Source organism: Oncorhynchus kisutch, linkage group LG9 (genome assembly GCF_002021735.2).
Source record: "Oncorhynchus kisutch isolate 150728-3 linkage group LG9, Okis_V2, whole genome shotgun sequence".
Lineage (NCBI taxonomy): Eukaryota > Metazoa > Chordata > Actinopteri > Salmoniformes > Salmonidae > Oncorhynchus > Oncorhynchus kisutch.
In genome coordinates this window covers 22,164,563-22,191,276 of record NC_034182.2, presented here as the reverse complement: position 1 = coordinate 22,191,276, position 26,714 = coordinate 22,164,563, and the positions used below count along the sequence as shown (strand labels likewise).

Sequence of the window (26,714 nt, the reverse complement as noted above, 5' to 3'; positions counted from 1 at the left end):
TTGCAGTGGTCTGATACTCCTTCCATTTCAATATTATCGCTTGCACAGTGCTCCTTGGGATGTTTAAAGCTTGGGAAATCTTTTTGTATCCAAATCCGGCTTTAAACTTCTTCACAACAGTATCTCGGACCTGCCTGGTGTGTTCCTTGTTCTTCATGATGCTCTCTGCGCTTTTAACGGACCTCTGAGACTATCACAGTGCAGGTGCATTTATACGGAGACTTGATTACACACAGGTGGATTGTATTTATCATCATTAGTCATTTAGGTCAGCATTGGATCATTCATAGATCCTCACTGAACTTCTGGAGAGAGTTTGCTGCACTGAAAGTAAAGGGGCTGAATAATTTTGCACGCCCAATTTTTCAGTTTTTGATTTGTTAAAAAAGTTTGAAATATCCAATAAATGTCGTTCCACTTCATGATTGTGTCCCACTTGTTGTTGATTCTTCACAAAAAAATACAGTTTTATATCTTTATGTTTGAAGCCTGAAATGTGGCAAAAGGTCGCAAAGTTCAAGGGGGCCGAATACTTTCGCAAGGCACTGTAAATAGTGCCACATGCACACAAACACATTCAGTTGGCCTTGCTGTTTAGATTTTTGTTGTGCTTGATGTGTTTTTTTCTGCATTGTTGTTTTCCTTATTTTTTTTCTTTTGTTCCTTTTGTTGGTTGTTGGCGCATCAGGTAGGTGCTGGTTTTGGTTGGGTTTGAGGGGGACGGTGGCTTAGTGGGGGTGGAGATGGGAGGGGTTGCTAAATGACGGCTTCACTGCAGGTAGATTATATGTTTTAAAGTTCAATAAATAAAACATTTTATTTATTTATTTTATTAGAAATTCAGGGTTAGTTAAGATAACATAGTGGTGTGTAGTGGCCCCACACTCCAATACAGTAGGTGGCGGTTTATGCACCTGTCAGTTGGTTGCGATCCACTAATAAAAACTTAAAGAAGAAGACACAGGGAGAAGAGAGAGAGAGAGAAGAAAGGGAAAGGGAGAGAGAGGGCAGAGAGAGAAGAAAGGGAAAGAGAGAAAAAGAAAGGGAGAGAGAGAGAAGAAAGCGAGAGAGAGGGAAAGAAAGGGAGAGAAGAGAGAGAGAGAAGAAAGGGAGAGAAGAGAGAGAGTGTGTGTAGAGGAGGGGGGGACCAAGTAATATTACACTGGTTCCATATCATTGATCATCAAAAACATACCCCCCCCAGTGGGTATGTGCAGATGTAGAATCTTAGTTTGATGATTTTTTTCACAGCAGGAAAATAATCCTGCAGCAACAGGAAATGTGAATTATTGTGTGGATTATAATTACTTGATACTTTTGTAAGGGTTGATCAATATTTGGTTAGGGAAAGTCTGACATTTTAATGTGGAAATTATAATACATTACAAGTTTGCTTTTCCTGTTGTGTAGGAAATTCCCGGCAACAACAGGGTGATCAAATGAAGATCCTACACCAGTATATATTCAGAGAAGACAATTCTCACAACTGAAGAGCCTTTGTCTGCCTTTCAATGAGCAGGAAAGGATGTTGGTGAAGTATACCCATGCCAATAAAAAGGCTTATTTTAACTTACTGTAGGTACACCACCTACTTCCGAGTAGAAACAAAACAAACAATAAATAATAATAATTTGAATAAATGTTGTTATTTGTTTTCTGTTATTTCATATCCAATTTTGGCACAATAAATAAGAAAACAAGTCCATTTCTGATTTGTTTTTTTTCAAATTCATTAAGGTTTTCAAATTCAGCTGTTTTCTGTTTTTCCACTCTTTGTTTTGACTCTGAAAATCAGAATATTGAAACGTACACAGGCCAAAGAGGCAAGTGATGATCAGTTCTTTGAGGTCTGGAGATGCTCTGAAAAGTCCATTTTAGCATTTTGGGGGGAAATCAATTCAAAATTAAAAAATATAGTTTAATATTGAATTCACGTCATCTTGCTTCACCAAACTATCATACGTCGAAACAATTGTTTAAATACGACATATTTCTACACGTCCAGTGCTTCACAGGTTCCTGAAACGTTATGAGTAAAAGGAAATACACACATTTTCATGAGCTTACAAAAACATCAATGCAATTTGGTATTTGGTAGCGTACACAGAAGCACAACCTTCCACTTCTTAGTTTATTTCTATGTACATTCATATACTGCCCAGGCGTGCTTATAAAGTCGTTCAGAATAGACAAAATATATCAATCTCTTTTAAAAACAAAATAAAAAACATTGATCTGAAATTACATGATCAAAAGTTAAATACAATAAGTTATATTGCATTTTCATGGTATTAAAGTGGTGGCAGATGGATTCAAAAGTGTGAATGCAGCAGTACCTTTGGCAGGGATGGCCTACTGTCAACTACTTCCTCGTCCATTGAAATAACATAACAGCCCATACATATTCTTATTATATATATATATATAACATCCCTTTCAGGAAACCATTGAAATAACATAACAGCCCATACATATTCTTATTATATATATATATATAACATCCCTTTCAGGAAACCATTGAAAGTACACAATCTTGTGTTTCCATATGGCCTTATAATTTCCTAATAAGGAACATTCCCTGTCATTACTCGCCTTGAACCCACTCTGTGTCACTGTCATTAGTAAGAGCATATTCCTCAATGGCTTTGCTTTGTTGTCTGTCAATCAAAGATCACACACAGATAGATACAGTAGTTCACGAGTCGTGACAGATTCATTCAAAACACAAATAATAAATTATCACAAATTGCCTACCAACCAACTATTTATTTTTTGACATCTGTAATTGGTTTAACATATTCATCCAAAAGACAGCACCTCCTTCCTCCAAATGCAGTGTCCCCGTTCACAGCATTACTGCATGAGAATAAATAAGGACGACTGAAGGTCAGAGTTTGATGTGTGGCTGGATGAGTGATGATGATTGGTTGGAGAGGTCAGAACAGAGAAGATGATTGGTCAGTCGGTGTTGATGAAGTAGGTCGTAAGTTCTCCCTTGCCCTTGACGGTGATGACTCCTCTCTTGGTCACACTGAAGCCAAAGGTCTTCACCACCTGCGCTGTTTCCTCTGTCACCTGTAGAGGGAGACAGAACCATTTAACGAGCACTCTCTCTCATTCAAAATGTTTCTCCCCTCTCTCCAATCCTTAACTCTCGCTGTCTCTCACTCCCCTCTCCAACTTTCTCTCTCACCTGGATCTTGTCTAGTACTCCGGTGCTGTCCATCCTACTGGCCACGTTCACAGAGTTCCCCCAGATATCATACTGTGGTTTGTGGGCTCCGATCACCCCCGCAATCACTGGACCATGGTTTATCCCTATATAAGGCAAAAGAGATGAAGTGATGAAAAAGTTAGTTGGGAGGGGGGATATGGTTATCAAATCAAGGGAGTTTAGTTGTAAAAGTCTCAATCTCTTTTTGTCGTCCGTTGATTCCGTGTATCCTTTCTCAACCATATTGAAAGAGAAAGTCCAAGGTCCCTCCTGTCTGACCTTCTTCTCCAAATACATTTTGAGAAGCAGGCAAGGAGAGAGGATGCACGTAATTGAGGAAAGATGAATTGAGTCCATATCTTTCTTGTCCCTCTGGCCATACAGACAGACTCACCGATGCGTAGCTTAAAGCTGTTGAAGGAGTGTTGGTTGATGGACTCCAAGTTGTTCTTCAGAGCGATGGCAAACTCTACCATGCTGCGCACATGGCTGTAGGACACATCACAGTCCTGTTGGTGGAGACAGAGAACACTCAGTCAGAATCAATTGTGAGCTCCGAATTCTTGGTTTAACCAGGCTATAAGAACACACTGAATCAGAACACTCAGTTAGAATCCATACAGGCAGACAGACTAGAGACCGTGTTTGAATAAATTCTTCAGACATGGATTTCCTCCTTACTAACTTCCAAGAGTTAAGAGCTTTCACTTCATTGATGTGACCATGTTTGATTGGGGCAATGCAATAGGATAATAAGTAACCTTTCTTTTGCTTATCCAATCATGTACAGGTAGGTCCCTGACTACCTTAGAGAAGGGAGTAGGTAAGGTTGTGTTTTTACAAGTATTTGAACAGGACCCAGTGAGGCAGAACAAAGCTGTATACAATAGGCTACGACCAACCTTTCGCTCGTCCCCTATAGCAGGATTGGTCAGACCAGCAGCTGCCATGTAGGTGCTGCCAATAGTCTTAATCTTCTCCACAGAACAGAACTTTGGCTTTGAGAGAAGCTGTTAGAGAGAGAGAATAGAGAGGGGGGGATAGAATGAGAAAAAGGGTAAGGTTTGGTGACAAGACTAATGGTCAGTTCATTGTTAGATTACCAGTTTTTTGAAAAACTCCTGTCCCTTCTTCCATTCTGAGTAGTTCCAGACCAAGCTCTGAAATGACCCCCAGTTCAAAAGTAGTGCAATATATAGGACGGCTACCCCCAGGGGTACGCACAATGCCGTTGGCGGTACATCAAATAAAAATGTTATTCACATTTTCATACAGTCCATTTCGATTTTCCAACAAGACTATACATTTGGGTGATGTTTTTTTCTCGCCCGAGTAGCCTCGTTTCCCTGCCAAAAATAAAATGAAACCATCTAGTGTTCAGCGAAGTAACAACACAATGTCAAATACAGGCATCCTCGTCAAATATTTAACATCCAATCACATTAATCGTTACTCTCTCGCAGGAATTCCACTAACGGTCTGTATGTATGGTTAAAAAAAGTAAGGCCTGCGTCCATAGAGATACATACCAGCAGTACTACACCTGCACCTGTCGACAACACAAGTTGTTCTGCTTCCACGAGCACATCCAATGCTAGCATCAGTAATTCTGCATGTGTTGCTAGCCCAGCTAGCATGGACACTGACAATTGTGAATCTGATGCAGCCGAAGAGCTACTGCCCCTTTACCCGGGAAAGCACCGAACAACAGACAGGGACATTGGACCATTGAAGAGGCCCAAATATGACGAAATCTACATTGATTTGGGGTTCACTTATACTGGGAGTGGTGCCTTTCCTCAGCCACAGTGTGTTATATGTGCCAAAGTACTATCTCCCAACTTGATGAAACCTTCACTCTTGCGTAGACGTTTAGAAACCAATTTGCCAATTTGAAAAATAAGCCACAGGAGTTTTTTGAGCGAGAATTAAGACGACTTTCGAGTAGTAAGGCATATATAAAAGCAACAGATACCATTAATAAGAAGGGGCTAGAAGCATCTTATATGGTGAGCTCCCGAGTGGCTAGGACAGGCAAGCCCCATACTATTGTGGAGGACTTCATTCTTCCCGCTGCCGCGGATATGGCTGGGACAATGCTGGGGGAAAAGGCCCAAAAAACTATACAGACAATGCCTTCATCAAACAACACAGTTTCACAACGCATCAGTGACATGGCAGGAGATGTTTTGAAACAATTACTGCTTCATAACTTCACAAGCCAGTGAATTGTCGGCGTTACAGCTGGATGAGTCAACAGCTCCTGGTATATGTCCGTTACGTTTATGGGGGGTCAATTAAGGAAGACATTCTCTTATGCAAACCACTGGAAACCAGGACAACATGAGAGGATATTTTTAAAGTACTGGACAGCTTTGTGACATCAAATGGACTTTGGTGGTCAAGATGTTGGTGTCTGTACTGATGGCGCAAAAGCCATGACAGGGAGACATTGTGGAGTCGTAACGCGCGTGCAAGCTGTTGCTCGCGACGCCATTTGGGTACACTGCAGCATCTACCGAGAGGCTGCCAAGGTGATGCCTGACAGCATGAAATACTTTTTGTACACTAAAGTGAAAATGGTTAACTTTGTTAAAGCAAGGCCCCTGAACTCTCATGTATTTTCTGAATTATGCAATGATATGGGCAGTTACCATGTAACGCTTTTACAACATACAGAAGTGCGCTGGTTATCAAGGGGCACTCAATTTTTTTAATTGAGAGATGAGCTTAAGATGAGCTTTTTACTGACCATCATTTTCATTTGTCTGATTGCTTGCATGATGACGAGTTCCTCACACAACTGACCTATCTGGGCGATGTTTTTTTCTGGCCTGAATGACCGGAATCTAGGATTACAGGGACTCTCTGCAACTACAGTGGTTCCTCCTTTAAAAGTTGCGAGCTTACGCAGCGGGACTTAGCGGTACCCAGCATCACGACTTCATTGCTCCAGACCACCACAAGGGGGAGTTAGAGCACTCATTATGCTTTTGGCTCCCTAGGTTTTTATATGACCAATCATATCGAGTGGTTCCAATGACGAGTTTGACGTAATGGCACCCCTGTCCCTGGTGACTTTCTTCAGCAAAGATGTCTGACAGAAACATTATGGTGGATGCAAATGTAAGTACTTATAACGTCACAATGAGTCACGCAAAACATGTACAATTGAGAGGAATATGTTAGTTAATGTAGAGACAAACGATTGTGCATATTTTTTTGTTATTAAGTTAATTCACGAAAATCGCTATTTACCGTTGTTTCTTTTTCAGTCTTATCCAATACCAGGTGTATCAAACTCCATTCTTTAAATGATGCTGTGTCTGCATGTATGTATTACAAATACTGTACACATTTGTGTTTACCACTCCTGCTCCTGGGACATCAATGATTACACATTGTAACTTTGCAATAGACTAAAAACATGATTTAAGTAAAGACTGATTTGTAATTCATATATACAGAAAAAAAACAGTACACTACACTTCCTATGCATATCTTACTCCCTTCATTTGCATTCATCTGAGGAGGTTCTCCCAGCCATGTGGACGATTGAAAACAGGGCAGCAAAGTTTGTTTGTCACCAGAGCGGTTTAGAGTAGATTACTATTACCTGTGAATAACCACACCATACAAACTTGCTCTGCTGAATTATTGATGCACAAAGGTGCTGCCATATCCTGCCAGCACGCCCACAAGTGAGCCACTCAGGCGGAGGATGGCGCATGGAAGAGGGCGAGGAATGAGATGGGAGTAACATTCCAGGCTATTTGCTTTGAGACCGGCATAATAATGTAACAAAACAAGCAGGGATCTGCTTGTTGATCGGGTTTCGAACCCTCAACATTCTAGCCCGAAGTCCAGCACACTATCGACTGTGCCCAAATGTATTAATTGGGGTTGGTGCGGATTGTGGCTAAAATCACTTTATAATTTGGAATCTTTAACAAGTGGAAAGGGGAAAAACTATTATTATATCAATAACCTTTGATGATCTTCATCAGATGACACTCATTGTGTCACGCCCTGACCTTAGTTCCTTTTTTATGTCTCTATTTTAGTTTGGTCAGGGCGTGAGTTGGGGTGGGCATTCTATGTTTTGTTCTGTGTGTGATATTTCTAGGTGTTTGGCCTGGTATGGTTCCTAATCAGAGGCAGCTGTTAATCGGTGTCTCTGATTGAGAACCATACTTTGGCAGCCTGTTTTCCCACTATGGGTTGTAGGTAGTTGTTTTCTGTGTCTGTGTTTTACCATACAGAACTGTTTCGGTTTTCATTTATTTCTCTTGTCTTTTGTATTCAGTGTTCGGTTATATTTCAATATAATATGGACACCTACCACGCTGCGCATTGGTCTGATCTTTCCTACTCCTCCTCAGAAGAGGAGGAAAACTGTTACACATAGGACATTATGTTACACAATACATGTATGTTTTGTTCGATAATGTGCATATTTATATCCAAAACTCTCAGTTTACATTGGCGCCTTACGTGCAGTAATGTTTTGATTCCAAAACATCTGATTTTGCAGAAATACTCATAATAAACATTGATAAAAGATATAAGTGTTATTCACAGAATTAATGATAGACTTCTCCTTAATGCAACCGCTGTGTCAGATTTCAAAAAAACTTTATGGAAAAAGCATAATCTGAGAACAGCGCTCAGAACCCAAAACAGCCAGAGGAATATCCATCATTTTGGAGTCAACAAAGTTAGAAACAACACCACAAATATTCACTTACCTTTGATGATCTTCATCAGAAGGCACTCCCAGGAATCCCAGTTCAACAATAAATGACTGATTTGTTCCATAACGTTCCATCATTTATGTCCAAATAGCCACTTGTTGTCAGCGTGTTCAGCCCAGTAATCCATTTTCATGAGGCGCAGGCACTTCGTCCAGACAAAAACTCGAAAAGTTCCGTTACAGTCCTTTAGAAACATGTCAAACGATGTATGGAATCAATCTTTAGGATGAGTTTAACATAAAACATCAATAATGTTCCAACCGGAGAATTCCTTTGTCTTCAGAAAAGCACTGGAACGAGAGGTAACTCTGTCGGGAGCGCGCGTCATGAGACCAAGGCTCTCTGCCAGACCACTGACTCAAAGAGATCTCATGAGCCCCTCCTTTATAGGAGATTCCTCATTCAAGTTTCTAAAGACGGTTGACATCTAGTGGAAGCCGTAGGAAGTGCAACTTTATCCATATCTCAATGTGTATTCTGTAGGCCAAGCTTTGAAAAACTACAAACTTTCGCCTGCCATATGAGTTCTGTTATACTCACAGACATCATTCAAACAGTTTTAGAAACTTCAGAGTGTTTTCTATCCAATACTAATACTAATATGCATATATTAGCATCTGGGACAGAGTAGGAGGCAGTTCACTCTGGGCACGCTATTCATCCAAAAGTGAAAATGCTGCCCCCTATCCCAGAAAGGTAAATAAAGAATTGTCTAATAGCCGAGCTAGGTGTGAACCCCCCCCCCCAACTTGTGCTAGATGTGAAACCCCTCCCCTCCCCAACTTGCAACAAATAATTTGTATCTACCTACACACGGTTAATGATCTGAAAAAAAATGGTATATATATATATTTGTCATGGCTCCCGAGTGGCGCAGTGGTCTAAGGCACTGCATCTCAGTGCAAGAGGCATTACTACAGTCCCTGGTTCGAATACAGATTGTATCACATATGACCATGATTGGGAGTGCCATAGGGAGGCGCACAATTGGCCCAGCGTTATCAGGGGTAGGCTGTCAATGTAAATACGAATTTGTTCTTACCTGACTTGCCTAGTCAAATAAGGGTTACATTTTAAAAACAACTGGCTGCAACCGCAGCGCAATCAATAGGAGGGGAACAGTGGCTGGTGCTGAAAATATAGCTAACTTGTTATGCAAGTGTTGCACACCATTGGAGAAAACCTGCACCAGTCGAGCAATTCATTTCAACAATAATCTTCTTTACAAACAACAAGAGGGCTTAATTGGAGTCTATTTCTTTGGAGCCTAGATTTATATAAAATAACTTTACTGGCTAAGGGAGACTATGAGTGTCATGCCCTGACCGTAGAGATCTTTTTATTCTCTATGTTAGGTTGGTCAGGGTGTGACTCGGGTGGGAAACTCTATGTTTTGTGTTTCTATGTTTTGGCCGGGTATGGTTCTCAATCAGGGACAGCTGTCTACGCTTAAGACCTCCAGTGCGCCTCCAAGGCCCATTGTATCCACCACGCACCAGGCTTCCAGTGCATCTCCCGAGTCCGGTGAGATCTGTTCCAGTTCCACGTACCAGGCCTCCAGTATGTCTCCGCAGCCGTAGAGATCTTTTTATTCTCTATATTTGGTTGGTTAGGGTGTGACTCGGGTGGGAAACTCTATGTTCTGTGTTTCTATGTTTTGGCCGGGTATGGTTCTCTATCGGGGACAGCTGTCTATCGTTGTCTCTGATTGGGAATCATACTTAGGCAGCCTTTTTTCTTTTTGTATTTTGTGGGTAGTTGTCTTTGTTAGTGGCCTGTATAGCCCTAGTAAGCTTCACGTTCATTTAGGTTGTTTCTTGTTTTGTTGGCAACATTTATATTAAAGTAAAATGTACGCTCACCACACTGCACCTTGGTCCGGTCATTTCCACGAAGTCGGCGATCGTGACAATGAGGCTTAACAGCCTAATAGAAGTAGGATTTGTTTTATTAGGCCTGCTTACAATTGCAACTGGTCAAAAATGTAGCATCCTACATAAAACAATAATTTAAAGAAAAAAAGTCTGCATGTTCCAACTAAAACAAAACTATTTGATCCCCTGCTGATTTTGTATTGAGATAAACTTTTGTTATTGACCAAATACTTATTTGCAAAGAAATAAAAAATCTTACAATGTGATTCTCAGGATTTTTTTTCTCATTTTGTCTGTCATAGTTGAAGTGTACCTATGATGAAAATTACAGGCCTCTCTCATCTTTTTAAGTGGGAGAACTTGCACAATTGGTGGCTGACTAAATACTTTTTTGCCCCACTGTATGTTTCTCCAGAAATAAATAATTCTAAATAACAAACTGGCTTTATTTACAAATTAGTGCGAATGTCTCACCCCATGTTCAAGAATTGCCTTTTTCTCGCTCACTCTAGGTTAATTGAAAATGAAATCTCCAAAATATTGTTACTTTTAAATAAAGCAATTTTTATTATTATTAATTCATTTAGAATGATATAAAAGCCACTTAGATATTCTCAGATATTCTCACAGATCCTAACAGAAAATGCCTCTTAGATATTAATTTAGAATCCTCCAATCCTCTAAATGTAATTACTGATGTCACATCATTGAAAAAAATATTTTTAGATATACTGTAGGCCTACCATAGGCAAAATGAGTCTCACTAGTGTTGAGTAATGTACTGCTAAAAGTGATGTAGATCTAATTTATTTAAAGAGCATATTGAGTTAGAAGCAATAGGATTTGAAGCAAAAGCCTATAACTATTTCAGCATCATTTCACGCTGCTCTGAGACAAGCATGTGGACTGATCTTGATAAATCAATGAGATTTTTATTTTCACTTAATCTCCGTTTGGGTATCGGTTAGACTAGAATGAGAAAATTAGGGTGCAGAAATGTTATGCTCTTAGTGTAACCTTTATTTAACTAGGCAAGTCAGTTAAGAACAAATTCTTATTTACAAGGACAGCCTACTCCTCCTTCCCCATCGGGAAATTTACCCACGTGCCCTGCCCGCACGACACAGGGATTCTTTAGCTAAATAGCCCAGTACTGTACTCCCGACCGTCACGTTGTACAGCACCATATTTTCCATTCCATCTTAATGGAAATCCTGAGGGTTTTGTTTTTAGTTTTTCTCGGAATAGAAACACCATAATATTAATCAAACTAATTAAGCCACATTTCTTAAAATCAATGCCATATACTATGTTATTACAAAAAAGGTTTTAAAATCTCTGGTAATGCAAATATAGAAGACTATAAAATGCTTCTCAAAGATGCCCTCTGGTGGTCAAACTAGCAGTAACTTGCATTAACAGAAAAATGGCTGACAATTAAATAACATGCCACAAGAATGCTGCAGCAGCCCGCAAGGTGTTCTGCAGTATGATACAACTGTTAAAGGAGCAACCACAACCACTGTATAGTCAATGTGCGGGACAAAATTGAGGCTATGATTAAGAAGTTGGAGCTCTTCTCTGTCTGCATTAACAAGGACAACACACAGGTCTTTCCATCAATCTTGTGTGCAAATTAACTCAAGCTTACGGACATACTAGTGAGCTAGTATGCAATTACGCAAGTACCTTCCTGAAACGGATGACACAAACAACTGGATTTGTAATCCCTTTCATGCTTTGCCTCCAGTCCACTTATGGATATCTGAACAAGAGAGCCTCATCGAAATTGCAACAAGCGGTTCTGTGAAAATTGAATTGAATCAGAAGCCATTGCCAGATTTCTGGATAAGGCTGCGCTCAGAGTATCCTGCCTTGGAAAATCGTGCTGTTAAGACACCAATGTCCTTTGCAACCACGTACCTATGTGAGAGTGGATTCTTGGCACTCACTAGCATGAAAACTAAATACAGGCACAGACTGCGTGTGGAAAATGATTTAAGACTGAGACTCTCTCCAATACAACCCAACATTTCAGAGTTATGTGCATCCTTTCAAGCACCCCCTTCTCATTAACCTGAGGTAAGCTATTCACAATTTTTGCTGAACAAATAAGGTTTTATATGTAAGATGGTTAAATAAAGAGCAAAATTATTGATTATTATTATATTATTATTTGTGCCCTGGTCCTATAAGAGCTCTTCGCCACTTCCGACGAGCCGGGCTGTGACAAAAACTCGCACTCATTCTTATGTGTAATAAATGTATCGTATAGTGTGTGTGTGGCAGGCTTACAATGATGTCAAAAAACAACATTTGAGAGTGCGCTGACCCTGGTGCTAGAGGGGGTACGCAGCTGGAGGTTGAATGTTTGAAGGGGTACGGGACTATAAAAAGTGTTGGAACCACTGATATAGGAAATAACGTGGCATTTTTGTACCTCATCAAAGTCTGAGATGATCTCATTGAGGAAACGTAAACACTCCAGTCCATCTCGGTTCACACTGCTCTCGCTGTAGAACTCCTTAAACTGGGGTACCGAGGCGAACATCACACACACACAGTCACATGATTGGCTGTACAGGTCCTGCAACACACCCACAAGACACACATTATATCACAACACTGACACAAACACGTTATATACACACACACACACACAAAACATGTTATAACGTCATATCACAACCCACACACATTTCACAAGCACACACGTCATATCCCAACACATACACGTTATATACATACACAAACATATTATATGCATGCACACACACACAATAATGACGCCTCGCTTCGTCCTACCCAAGGCCTTGGTATTTGCATGGTCATTTACATGTTTTTTTAGCATGATGTGGCCCTAACACAGTTACAGCATTGTTGCTGGTGGTGGAGCCCATTTCCCTCACTGACCACTACCCACTGTACTCTCCAAACCTAGGTTCAAATACTATTTTATATCGTTCAAATACTTTCTTTACCCTGCCTGGAGTGCCAGGTAAGTGTTTTTTTTCCTATTGGTTCCATTGCAACAAGCAAGCTTAATCAAACACAGGGGAAGTATTGAAAATGATCGCAAATAGTACTTGAACCCAGGTCTGATACTGACACACACACGTTTACTTACCTGGTTGCGTATGGTCTTGCCCATGAATTTAGATGCTACATGAAGAGGCAGGACATTCTTCAGTAGTAGTTTGTTAACATTCTCCATGGTCTCCATCTCAACCCTCTCAATTCTGAAACACTGCTGCAGTAGGAACTCCACGCGACAGCCCAACTCGTCCTGACGAACACACACATCGTTAAACACACACACACACTTTAAACACACACACACACACAATTTAAACACACACGCATAGAGTAAATTTACACAAACACATATACAAGCAGAAAGGAATGGACGCCACAAGCACGTACACATGCTGAAAGCAAGCACGCACATATGAACACACACACAGACACGTCCCCTTACCTGTCGTGCCAGTATCAGGCATGTAAAATAGAAGATGAACAGCCAAACTCCAGCCATGATCTTAGGCTCCTTTAGGACTCCAGGCCTGTGGGAACACACACACACACACACACACACACACACACACACACACACACACACACACACACACACACACACACACACACACACACACACACACACACACACACACACACACACACACACACACACACACACGTAAACACACTTTGAGACACTTTGTAATCATCCCTCTCTCCTTTGTTCTCTCAGTCATGCCACAGTCTTTCTTGAAACGTACTCAAACAAACACGCATATACTGGTCTGACTCAGCCCAGGTTATTAGAGTTTTATAGCTTTTTTGGAGTCCAGAATGTGAATCCCAGACGATAGTAGCATTTTCCCTTTATTAATTCAAGCAGCCCATACAAAGGCCTAATGAGATAACACCGCCTCAGGCTTCATTGGCTAATGTATTGAGATACTCTCTGTGTTAGGTTCCGTAACACCAAAGTGTATCGGGCAGTTACAAAAAGTGTGTGTGTAAGTGCAGGTGTACAGTTGAAGTCGGAAGTTTACATACACCTTGGCCAAATACATTTAAACTCAGTTTTTCACAATTCCTGACATCTAGTCCTAGTAAAAATTCCCTGTCTTAGGTTAGTTAGGATCACCACGTTATTTTAAGAATGTAAAATGTTAGAATAATAGTAGAGAAAATTATTTATTTCAGCTTTTATTTATTTCATCACATTCCCAGCGGGTCAGAAGTTTACATACACTCAATTACTATTTGGCACTGCCTTTAAATTGTTTAACCTGGGTCAAACGTTCGGGTTGCCTTCCACAAGCTTCCCACTATAAGTTGGGTGAATTTTGGCCCATTCCCCCTGACAGAGCTGGTGTAACTGAGTCAGGTTTCTAGGCCTCCTTGCTCCCACACAGTTTTTCAGTTCTGCCCATAAATGGTTAACGGGATTGAGGTCAGGGCTTTGTGAAGGCCACTCCAATACCTTGACTTTGTTGTACTTAAGCCATTTTGCCACAACTTTGGAAGTATGCTTGGGGTCATTGTCCATTTGGAAGACCCATTTGCGACCAAGTTTTAACTTCTTGACTGATGTCTTGAGATGTTGCTTCAATATATCCACATAATTTTCCTCCCTCATGATGCCATCTATTTTGTGAAGTGCACCAGTCCCTCCTGCAGCAAAGCACCCCCACAACATGATGCTGCCAGCCTGTGCTTCACGGTTGGGATGGTGTTCTTCGGCTTGCAAGGCTCCCCATTTCTACTCCAAACATAACGATGGTCATTATGACCAAACAGTTCTATTTCTATTTCATCAGACCAGAGGACATTTCTCCAAAAAGTACAATCTTTGTCCCCATGTGCAGTTGCAAACCGTAGTCTGGATTTTTTACGGCGGTTTTGGAGCAGTGGCTTCTTCCTTGCTGAGCGGCCTTTCAAGTTATGTCGATGTAGGACTCGTTTTACTGTGGATATAGATACTTTTGTACCTGTTTCCTCCAGCATCTTCACAAGGTCCTTTGCTGTTGTGCTGAGATTGATTTGCACTTTTCACACCGAAGTACGTTCATCTCTAGAAGACAGAATGCTTCCTGAGTGGTATGACGGCTGTGTGGACCCATGGTGTTTAGACTTTTGTATATTGTTTGTACAGATGAACGTGGTACCTCCAGGCGTTTGGAAATTGAGGTCAACAATTTATTTTCGGAGGTCTTGGCTGATTTCTTTTTATTTTCCCATGATGTAAAGCAAAGAGGCACTGTTTGAAGGTAGGCCTTGAAATACATCCACAGGTACACCTCCAATTGACTCAAATGATGTCAATTAGTCTATCAAAAGCTTCAAAAGCCATGACATCATTTTCTGGAAAGCTGTTTAAAGTCACAGCCAACTTAGTGTATGTAAACTTCTGAACCCCCCCCCCCCCCCCAGGAAGAAGTAAACATTTTGCGCCCCCCCCAACTCTCCACCGCGACTGTAAATAGTATAATTTGTCTATAAAATTGTTATAAGTACACCGCTGCATAACATTGTATCCTTATTAACATTAACATTAAAGAAAACAACAAAAATAAAAAATAAAGAAATATAGATCAACTTACAACAAAAATAACTTTATTAACATTGTTTTTTAGTCTGTAACAGGAAAGACTTAAAGTGCATCAATTTGCCTGAAAGGTAAAAAAAAAAAATCTATTCTTATTTCAACTGTAAACATTTTTTGACCATTTGATATTGAAAAATTAAATTAAATATAATCAATAAATAATAATAAATTAAAATTGATCAGCAACATTAACTCAGGAGCACAATATATGAAACACTTTGACCTATAAAACAAAAATGAATAAAACACTTTGTGCTGATTTTAAAAAAATCAAAATGAGGAATTCAGGATTAATGGCTACAATGAGCACGTTTTGCAGAGCACAGCTTTTCGAAGCGGGGTTTGAAGCATGATACTGCAACTCTCAGCTCCTGCTCAATGTTTAGCTGGGACCTGTATTTGGTCTTCAGTGCAGCAACAGCAGAGAAGCCAGTCTCACAAATATAAGATGTTGCAAAAGGAAGAAGAATGCCCATGGCCCTCTGCCCTAAGAGTGGATACTGCCTCTCTACACTCAGCCAGAATTCACTCAGTGTCTGTGATGTGAACCTCAGTCTCAATGTGGAGTCAGACATCATATCAATGAACTGGTCCTCTTCTGCAGAGCTGAAACCAGTTGGAGCTGGTGCATTGAAAGGATCTCTCACCCATTCATATTGGGAACTGTTTTCAGGGAAGTACTATTTAAAGAATCCCATCAGTGATGAAATATGCTCCTTAATATATGGAATCACTGAGGTGGCATCATAGTCAGTAGTGTCAACAAATTCATGCAGGTTCTCGAATGAATCAGTATTTCCTTCATCAAGTCGCCTGCCATACATTGCAAGCTTTCGAGTGAAAGAGCTGATCTTGTCTGTGACCTGAGGGAGGTGTTTATCTTTCCCTTGAAGCTGTAGATTTAGTTCATTTAGCTTTCCAAATATGTCACTCAGGTAGGCCAGTTCTGCCAGGAAGTTCTCATCACTACATTTTTCTGCGAGGTCATACTTGTGCTCCTGCTCCGAAAACGTTCTTATATGCTCTCTGAGCTCAAAAACTCGGGACAAGACTTTTCCTCGTGACAGTCACCTTGCTTCACTGTGAAACAGCACAGCTTGATGTTCAGCTCCCATCTCTTCACAGATAGCAGAGAAGACTCTTGTTTTTAGTGGTCTGGTCTTTATAAAATTGACTACACTTACAATGTCAGTCATAACCTCACTTAATTCAGAGGAAAGGTGCCTTGATGCCATTGCTTCTCTGTGTATAACACAGTGTGTCCACTCAGCATTAGGTGAGGCCTTCTTGATGAGTCCCGAAGTCCTTTTCTCATCCCTGCCATGGTCTGTGCACCATCACTGCAAACACCAATGCAGTTCTCCCACTTTAGCCCATTCTCAGTCAGGAAGCAGTCCAGCATTTTGAATAGCTCTTCAGCTGTGGCTCTGTCTCTGACATATTTACAAAAAAGTAGATCCTCAAACAGGGAGTTTGTCATGTCAAAACGTACATAAGAGATAAACAAACAGTCTTTGTTGCTGTCAGTTGCTTCATCGAACTGTAAGGCAAAGCGTTTGTCTTTGAGTTTATCTACCAGCTGTTCTTTAAGATCGTTAGCAATGTCATTTATACGTCTGGCGTCAGTGTCATTGGACAGAGGGATAGTTGTTATTTTTGCAGCACTTGCGTCATCCAGCATGACAGAGACCATGTCTAATGCTGCAGGCAGTATCAGCTCCTCTGCTATGGAGTGTTTTTTTTTGCACTGAGCAATTTGGTACGCCACCTTATAGGATGCTAACAGTGCTCGCTGGTTTACTGAAGTAGCATTCACAAAGCGGGACGATTGTTGGCAATATTCGGCACGTTTTCGCTGAACAAACTCAAGCGGCTAATCAGCGTGATTGGGGTGTAATGTCTTTAAGTGACGCCTTCATTTATTTGGCTTCATGCTGTCCGCTGCCAACATTTTTAGACACAGTAAACATACCGGTCTTTCCTCGTCTCCCACCGTAGTCACAGTGAAGCCAAGCGCTACATACGCTTCGTCATATTTCCTCATCTTAGCTTTCGGGAGACTTACGTTTGTCTCATTATCTTCGTCTCTCTCCGCCTTTCTTTTCATCCCTGTTAAATATTTTTCCATGGTGTCTCTTAAGGGTTTGTTATCTGCACTTCATATCTCCTGCTCTGTGCTGTGTGCTCTTGTTCGGTGCAAAAAAACCCTACTCCCTGCGGCAAAAAAAAGCATGTTCCCCAGGGTCACACGTGCCCCCCCCTGGCATCGCTCCGAGCCCCCCGCGCCCCACTATTTGAGAAGGACTGTTGTAGAACAACGTGTGTGTGTGTGTTAGTCTCACTTTGTATCGTTGTAGAGCAGAGCCATGTAACAGTCTGAGCGAGGTGCGTAGACATAGAGGAAGAGAGACAGGTAGACTACTACAGCCAGTGTGAGGAGCAACACCTTGACGGACATGCACGTCCTCACAAACACCACCACACCTAGCATGGCCAGCAGGCAGCAGTACAGGTAATACTGTGGGGGGGGGGGGGGGGGGGGTATGGACAGACAGACAGACACAGATGGGAGAGAGGGAGAGAAGAGAAAGAGAAAAATATATTGATATTACCAATTACCGATAATAGGCCCAAGTGTAGTTTTATGCACTGTGTGACAAGTGTATCCATTACACTACATGCAAATGCAGTTTGATTGATTGGTTGATTGGTACTTACAGGGACGGTGTACAGGTTGAGGTTCTGTAGTTCTGATGTGTTGTACGAGTTGGAGGCACAGTTGTCTCCAGGTAGAAAGAACTGGGGGGGTGAAAAACACAATGGGTCAAAGTGTGTGTGTATCTGTCAGAGTGTGCCAATGTACGTGGATTTATATATTTGTGCGTATGTGTGTGTGTGTGTGCTGACTCACAAAGTTCAGTATGGCCATAAGCAAGGTGATGAGTAGACAAAGGCAGACCAGCAGTAAACGTGCCGCCGGCCTTGTGGCCACTCCTTGCGACAGCGACGTCACCCACTGTAGACTGAGAGGGATTTTAGAGCGCCATCTCTAAAAACACCCACACAGACAATACCTGGTTAGAACACTCAAACAGTGGCAATGTTCAAGAGAAACATGCAGCTAGGGTTGAGCCGTCGTTGTGGTTAGGTTTAGTGTTACCTTGAGGTGTCCCGTGCAGACCACAGAGAGAAGCAACACTAGAACAGGGAAGGTGACGCCATACGACACAGCCATGTGAAAGTTTCTGAGAGAGAGAGAGAGAGAGAGAATGAGAGAAAGAGCGAGAGCAATGAAATTAATTCTCAATTTCTCTCCATTCGGTCCTCAGGCCCTCGACACCTCGTCGTCCCCCCTCTCCTTTTATCTGGATGTTGTTTGTGGTTGATGCTCACAGTTAGTGCAAAACGCAAATTCCTTTTTTCTTCCGTTCTCTGCTCCATTTGCATGAGTTTGCATTGTGACGTTGGCATTTGCATCAAAACAGCAGTAGTATGTGTTTGTGTTTTTGTGCGTGCATAATATGCGTTGAAAGGTTTTTGTACCTCACGCACACGGGATACTCACTTCTCGGAGACGAGCATTTGGACAGTAAACAGAGACACGAAGATGAGAGCCATGCAGCCTACTGACTGGTGTAGACCTTTGACCTCTGAGAGACGAAACTGCACCACACACACACACAACAGACAACACCATTAGCCTATATCATTACACAGACAACACACAACCCAATAATAATAATAAACAGGTACACCACCATTACATCAGATACACCGAACTAACACAACAGTCAGTCATAATAGGTTTGGAAATGTCATGTCATTAATATAGCTGTCAGTGCTGCCGAAACTGCAATCAAGTTTGACAGAAGGGGGTCCGCCCTATGTTCCCTCAGCCCTATGTTCCCTCAGCCCTATGTTCCCTCAGCCCTATGTTCCCTCAGGATCCAATGAACCAATTCCAATCAAAATTGGCTCAAATGCTTATTGTTATATTGTAGAAAATGCTGATTATTTCAAGGATATGGGACCTACTGAACATGTTCAATCACTATGTCAATATTACAGCTGCCCGCATTGCATTTCCAGAAGAAGAAAAAAGTGGATCTCAGCATCTACTCAATACATATGTATAATGATTGGATCAAATGTGTCAACTCATATGGCCTAGGACCTACTGAAATATTGAATCACTGGTGACGACATGAAGTTGGAAAATGGCTCTCCCTCTCATTTGGTTTGACGACCCCTGGTTTAGAAGTTAGACCTGAGGGAACATGGGGCTGAGGGAACAGACATGGGCTTCGTTTCAAATTCATAAAAGACACACCCTCGTCCACTTATCCTCGCCTTATGTCCTTGGGGGAATCCCCGTGGCCATATTTGTCGTCGGTCCAAATGATTAGCCAAGCAAGGGAAGTTTGCAACATAAGCCCCTCAGCCCTAGTTTTTAATGGAGTTTTAGAGTGTACATTTATGTTCACTTCGGGGCCTGAAACGCCCCATATTTCAATTCGCGATGATTGTAAATCCGCTAAGAAAAGTCTGCCAAAACTTAAAACCTCAACATCAATATGGAGTCAACATACAAGTGTAAGTAAAAACTATTGTAAATAAGTTACAAATTGTGCTACTAATGCATAAACATGTCTCGTAAAAGTAATCTCAACCACACTGCACACTGCCCTAACCCATCTGGACAAGAGGAATACCTATGTGAGAATGCTGTTCATCGACTACAGCTCGGCATTCAACACCATAGTACCCTCCAAGCTCGTCATCAAGCTCGAGACCCTGGGTCTCGACCCCGCCCTGTGCAACTGGGTACTGGACTTCCTGACAGGCCGCCCCCAGGTGGTGAGGGTAGGCAACAACATCTCCTCCCCGCTGATCCTCAACACTGGGGCCCCACAAGGGTGCGTTCTGAGCCCTCTCCTGTACTCCCTGTTCACCCACGACTGCGTGGCCACGCACGCCTCCAACTCAATCATCAAGTTTGTGGACGACACAACAGTGGTAGGCTTGATTACCAACAACGACGAGACGGCCTACAGGGAGGAGGTGAGGGCCCTCGGAGTGTGGTGTCAGGAAAATAACCTCACACTCAACGTCAACAAAACTAAGGAGATGATTGTGGACTTCAGGAAACAGCAGAGGGAACACCCCCCTATCCACATCGATGGAACAGTAGTGGAGAGGGTAGCAAGTTTTAAGTTCCTCGGCATACACATCACAGACAAACTGAATTGGTCCACTCACACAGACAGCATCGTGAAGAAGGCGCAGCAGCGCCTCTTCAACCTCAGGAGGCTGAAGAAATTAGGCTTGTCACCAAAAGCACTCACAAACTTCTACAGATGCACAATCGAGAGCATCCTGGTGGGCTGTATCACCGCCTGGTACGGCAACTGCTCCGCCCTCAACCGTAAGGCTCTCCAGAGGGTAGTGAGGTCTGCACAACGCATCACCGGGGGCAAACTACCTGCCCTCCAGGACACCTACACCACCCGATGTTACAGGAAGGCCATAAAGATCATCAAGGACATCAACCACCCGAGCCACTGCCTGTTCACCCCGCTATCATCCAGAAGGCGAGGTCAGTACAGGTGCATCAAGGCTGGGACCGAGAGACTGAAAAACAGCTTCTATCTCAAGGCCATCAGACTGTTAAACAGCCACCACTAACATTGAGTGGCTGCTGCCAACACACTGACAATGACACTGACTCAACTCGAGCCACTTTAATAATGGGAATTGATGGGAAATTATGTAAATATATCACTAGCCACTTTAAACAATGCTACCTTATATAATGTTACTTACCCTACATTATTCATCTCATATTCATACGTATATACTGTACTCTATATCATCGACTGCATCCTTATGTAATACATGTATCACTAGCCACTTTAACTATGCCACTTTGTTTACATACTCATCTCATATGTATATACTGTACTCGATATCATCTACTGTATCTTGCCTATGCTGCTCTGTACCATCACTCATTCATATATCCTTATGTACATATTCTTTATCCCCTTACACTGTGTATAAGACAGTAGTTTTGGAATTGTTAGTTAGATTACTTGTTGGTTATTACTGCATTGTCGGAACTAGAAGCACAAGCATTTCGCTACACTCGCATTAACATCTGCTAACCATGTGTATGTGACAAATAAAATTGTATTTGATTGATCTGATTTGATTTGTAATGATGTTTTTGTTTGGTTAGCTTTTGGAAATTGAAGAAATCAAACATTTTCCTTCTTCAAAAGTTCCAGCTAAGCAGGCTAACGTTAGGTAGCTAATTAATTTGCTAGCTTTCATACAGTAGGCATATATTAATAAAGATATAGTTAATAAAAGTAGACATGCAATCATAATTGACTGCCGCTGTCACTCTCTAACCATTATTTGCTCTGACCTGGTTTAGATCTTATCTGTCGGAAAGAGATCAGTTTGTCTCTGTGAATGGTTTGTCCTCTGACAAATCAACTGTAAATTTCGGTGTTCCTCAAGGTTCCGTTTTAGGACCACTATTGTTTTCACTATATATTTTACCTCTTGGGGATGTCATTCGAAAACATAATGTTAACTTTCACTGCTATGCGGATGACACACAGCTGTACATTTCAATGAAACATGGTGAAGCCCCAAAATTTGCCCTCTCTAGAAGCATGTGTTTCAGACATAAGGAAGTGGATGGCTGGAAACGTTCTACTTTTAAACTCGGACAAAACAGAGATGCTTGTTCTAGGTCCCAAGAAACAAAGAGATCTTCTGTTGAATCTGACAATTAATCTTAATGATTGTACAGTCGTCTCAAATAAAACTGTGAAGGACCTCGGCGTTACTCTGGACCCTGATCTCTCTTTTGAAGAACATATCAAGACCATTTCAAGGACAATTTTTCCGTCTACGTAACATTGCAAAAATCAGAAACTTTCTGTCCAAAAATTATGCAGAAAAATGTATCCATGCTTTTGTCACTTCTAGGTTAGACTACTGCAATGCTCTACTTTCCGGCTACCCGGATAAAGCACTAAATAAACTTCAGTTAGTGCTAAATACGGCTGCTAGAATCCTGACTAGAACCAAAAAATGTGATCATATTACTCCAGTGCTAGCCTCCCTACACTGGCTTCCTGTCAAGGCAAGGGCTGATTTCAAGGTTTTACTGCTAACCTACAAAGCATTACATGGGCTTGCTCCTACCTATCTCTCTGATTTGGTCCTGCCGTACATACCTACACGTACGCTACGGTCACAAGACGCAGGCCTCCTAATTGTCCCTAGAATTTCTAAGCAAACAGCTGGAGGCAGGGCTTTCTCCTATAGAGCTCCATTTTTATGGAATGGTCTGCCTACCCATGTAAGAGACGCAAACTCGGTCTCAACCTTTAAGTCTTTACTGAAGACTCATCTCTTCAGTGGGTCATATGATTGAGTGTAGTCTGGCCCAGGAGTGGGAAGGTGAACGGAAAGGCTATGGAGCAACGAACCGCCCTTGCTGTCTCTGCCTGGCTTGTACCCCTTTTTCCACTGGGATTCTCTGCCTCTAACCCTATTACAGGGGCTGAGTCACTGGCTTACTGGGGCTCTTTCATACCGTCCCAGGGAGGGGTGCGTCACTTGAGTGGGTTGAGTCACTGATGTGATCTTCCTGTCTGGGTTGGTGCCCCCCCCCCCCCCCCCCCCCCCCCCCCCCCCCCCCCCCGAGTGTCCTCGGAAGGGGCCACAGTGTCTCCTGACCTCTCCTGTCTCAGCCTCCAGTATTTATGCTGCAGTAGTTTATGTGTCGGGGGGCTAGGGTCAGTTTGTTATATCTGGAGTACTTCTCCTGTCCTATTCGGTGTCCTGTGTGAATTTAAGTGTGCTCTCTCTAATTCTCTCTTTCTCTCTTTCTTTCTCTCTCTCGGAGGACCTGAGCCCTAGGACCATGCCTCAGGACTACCTGACATGATGACTCCTTGCTGTCCCCAGTCCACCTGGCCGTGCTGCTGCTCCAGTTTCAACTGTTCTGCCTTATTATTATTGGACCATGCTGGTCATTTATGAACATTTGAACATCTTGGCCATGTTCTGTTATAATCTCCACCCGGCACAGCCAGAAGATGACTGGCCACCCCACATAGCCTGGTTCCTCTCTAGGTTTCGTCCTAGGTTTTGGCCTTTCTAGGGAGTTTTTCCTAGCCACCGTGCTTCTACACCTGCATTGCTTGCTGTTTGGGGTTTTAGGCTGGGTTTCTGTACAGCACTTTGAGATATCAGCTGATGTACGAAGGGCTATATAAATACATTTGATTTGATTTGCGTTGTTTGTTTCTATGTTTTGTTTGGTCAGGGTGTGATATGAGTGGGCATTCTATGTTGCATGTCTAGTTAGTCTGTTTCTATGTGTTTTGGCCTGATATGGTTCTCAATCAGTGGCAGGTGTTTGTCGTTGTCTCTGATTGGGAACCATATTTAGGTAGCCTGTTTTGTATTGTGGTTCGTGGGTTATTGTCTATGTGATGTTGCATGTTTGCACTCAGTTTTGATAGCGGTCGTCTTGTTATTTTGTTTGTTTCGTCTACTTCGTGTTTTTCATTTTTCATTAAAAAGATATATTCACATCACTACGACGATCGTGACAGCCGCGCATATAAAGCACCCACAAGCTACCGGTGGTTGAAAACAATCATCGTGGGATGACGAATTTCGGTCCATTAAAAAAAAAATCCTTCCTCACTCCCTCGCCCTGTAAGTGTATACTCGTCAGACGTCATGAAACGTTATCAGAAGTGTCCACTTAATTTGAGGGCTGAGGGGAGAGGGTGTGTGTCTGTTAGTGTTTGAATTGCAGCCATGATCCTGACAGATGAAATATTAGCCAAACGGGACCTGTATTGGCATCAGGGCTAGTGATTTGGCAGTGAACCCAGACCTCTCCTTAACCAGTTTCAACTGAGATTGTTCATTATGAACTGTACTTGCTAGCTTAGTTCGTTGTTAGCTCGCTAGCTTGATAAAACAGTTATGGCAATATCATTTTTGTCAGATAGCTAAATTGTACAGTCAGCATTTTGTCTAAATTGATCCTCATACAATAACCAGACGATTGGATAAACAAATAATTTGTGGGTTCTATATAGAACCACAAAGCAGCCTTATTTTTAGGAGTGTACTGTTATACCAGAATGATCACAACATACGACACAGACATTAACACCACACTTCAAAAGACAAATCTAACACACGGACATGTCACAAAACACAACTATTACACAACAAATTAAAAACAGCATTAAAACTCCCACCTGTTTCTCCAGCTTTAGGTCATTGAATAACAGCGTGAAGCAGTTCAGCTTCTTTTCTCTCCGCCTGTGATAGATAGAATAAGAGAAGAGAGGAGACATATAGTGGAGAAAATAACAGAAAACAACAAAGATCTTACAGATATGGAAAAACACTTACCCTGCACCGTCAATAGTATCTAACGACCCTCTTATGCCGTCGTCCAGGACCTGACTGGTACTAAGGAGGGATTATTTTGATTAATTATTTAAAATTACACTTATACAACAATTGGAAAATAATTCTAAGTAAAATGGAAAAGCATGTTTACCTGCTGGAATCGGTCTGAGTAGGTGGTCTATCCTACACACACACACACACACACACACACACACACACACACACACACACACACACACACACACACACACACACACACACACACACACACACACACACACACACACACACACACACACACAAAATCAAATATTATTTGTCACATGTGCTGAATAAAACCTTACAGTGAAATGCTTACTTACTAGCCCTTAACCGACAATGAAGTTTTAAGAAAAATAACTGTTAAGAAAGTATTAACTAAAATAAACTGAAGTAAAATAAACAGAAAAGAAGAAAACATACAAATGAAATAACAGTAGCGAGGCTCTTGGTCAATGCAAAAAGTCTGGGTAGCCATTTGATTAGCTGTTCAGTAGTCTTATGGCTTGGGGTAGAAGCTGTTAAGAAGCCTTTCGGACCTAGACTTGGTGCTCCGGTACCGCTTGCCGTGCGGTAGCAGAGAGAACAGTCTATGACTAGGGTGGCTGGAGTCTTTGACATTTTGTAGGGCCTTCCTCTGACACCGCCTAGTATAGTGGTCCTGGATGGCAGGAAGCTTGGCCCCAGTGATGTACTGAGCCGTATGCACTACCCTCTGTAGTGCCTTGTGGTCGGAGACTGAGCAGTTCCCATACCAGGTGGTGATGCAACCAATTCTCTCTATGGTGCAGCTGTCAAACATTGTGAGGATCTGAGGACCTATGCCAAATCTTTTCAGTCTCCTGAGGGGGAAAAGGTGTTGTTGTGCCCTCTTCATGACTATCTTTGTTTGTTTGTTGATGATATGGACACCAAGGAACTTGAAGCTCTCAACCCGCTCCACTACACCCCCGTCGATGAGGATGGGGGCGTGCTTGGTCCTCCTTTACCTATAGTCTACGATTATCTCCTTTGTATTGATCACGTTGAGGGAGAGGTTGTTATCTTGGCACTACACTACCAGGTCTCTGACCTTCTCCCTATAGGCTATCTCATCGTTGTCGGTGATGAGGCCTACCACTGTTGTGTTGTCGTTAAACTTAATGATAGTGTTGGTCATGCTTGGCCATGCAGTCATGGGTGAACAGGGAGTCCCAGGATCCTTATCTTAGTGATTAACTTTGAGGGCACTATGGTGTTGAACGCTGAGCTGTAGACAATGAATAGCATTCTCCCGTAGGTGTTCCTTTTGTCCAGTTGGGAAAGGGCAGTGTGGAGTGCAACAGAGATTGCGTCATCTGTGGATCTGTTGGGGAGCTATGCAAATTGGAGTGGGTCTAGCGTTTCTGGGAATGTTGTTGACGTGAGCCATAACCAGCCTTTCAAAGCACTTCATGGCTACAGACGTGAGTGCTACAGGTCGGTAGTCATTTCAGCGGGTAACTTTGGTGTTCTTGGGCATAGGGACTATGATGGTCTGCTTGAAAGATGTTGGTATTACAGACATTACGGTCAGGGACAGGTTGAAAATGTCAGTGAAGACACTTGTCAGTTGGTCAGCGCATGCTCGCAGTACACGTCCTGGTAATCGATCTGGCCCTGCGGCCTTGTGAATGTTGACCTGTTTAAAGGTCTTACTCACATCGGCTACGGAGAGCGTGATCTCACAGTCGTCCGGAACACCTGGCGCTCTCATGCATGCTTCAATGTTGCTT

General features: G+C 42.2%; 1 protein-coding gene across 3 annotated transcripts in view; it reads right to left on the bottom strand.

Moving 5' to 3' along the window:
• Nucleotides 1-2,117: 2,117 nt before the first annotated feature.
• Nucleotides 2,118-26,714, bottom strand: part of LOC109896885 (adenylate cyclase type 4) — a 36,499-nt gene continuing 11,902 nt past the window's right edge. For all 3 annotated transcript variants that reach the window (XM_031832143.1, XM_031832139.1, XM_031832140.1), the window contains exons 13-27: nt 25,073-25,104; nt 24,922-24,981; nt 24,765-24,828; nt 19,025-19,122; nt 18,620-18,704; nt 18,371-18,508; nt 18,178-18,258; nt 17,802-17,977; nt 13,321-13,405; nt 12,970-13,128; nt 12,283-12,429; nt 4,117-4,224; nt 3,609-3,723; nt 3,194-3,318; nt 2,118-3,075 (exon numbers count right to left, since the gene is read on the bottom strand). In XM_031832143.1, the coding sequence (XP_031688003.1) occupies nt 2,959-3,075; nt 3,194-3,318; nt 3,609-3,723; nt 4,117-4,224; nt 12,283-12,429; nt 12,970-13,128; nt 13,321-13,405; nt 17,802-17,977; nt 18,178-18,258; nt 18,371-18,508; nt 18,620-18,704; nt 19,025-19,122; nt 24,765-24,828; nt 24,922-24,981; nt 25,073-25,104 (1,590 nt within the window). In that variant the 3' untranslated portion in view covers nt 2,118-2,958. The remainder of the gene's footprint in view (nt 3,076-3,193; nt 3,319-3,608; nt 3,724-4,116; nt 4,225-12,282; nt 12,430-12,969; nt 13,129-13,320; nt 13,406-17,801; nt 17,978-18,177; nt 18,259-18,370; nt 18,509-18,619; nt 18,705-19,024; nt 19,123-24,764; nt 24,829-24,921; nt 24,982-25,072; nt 25,105-26,714) is intronic.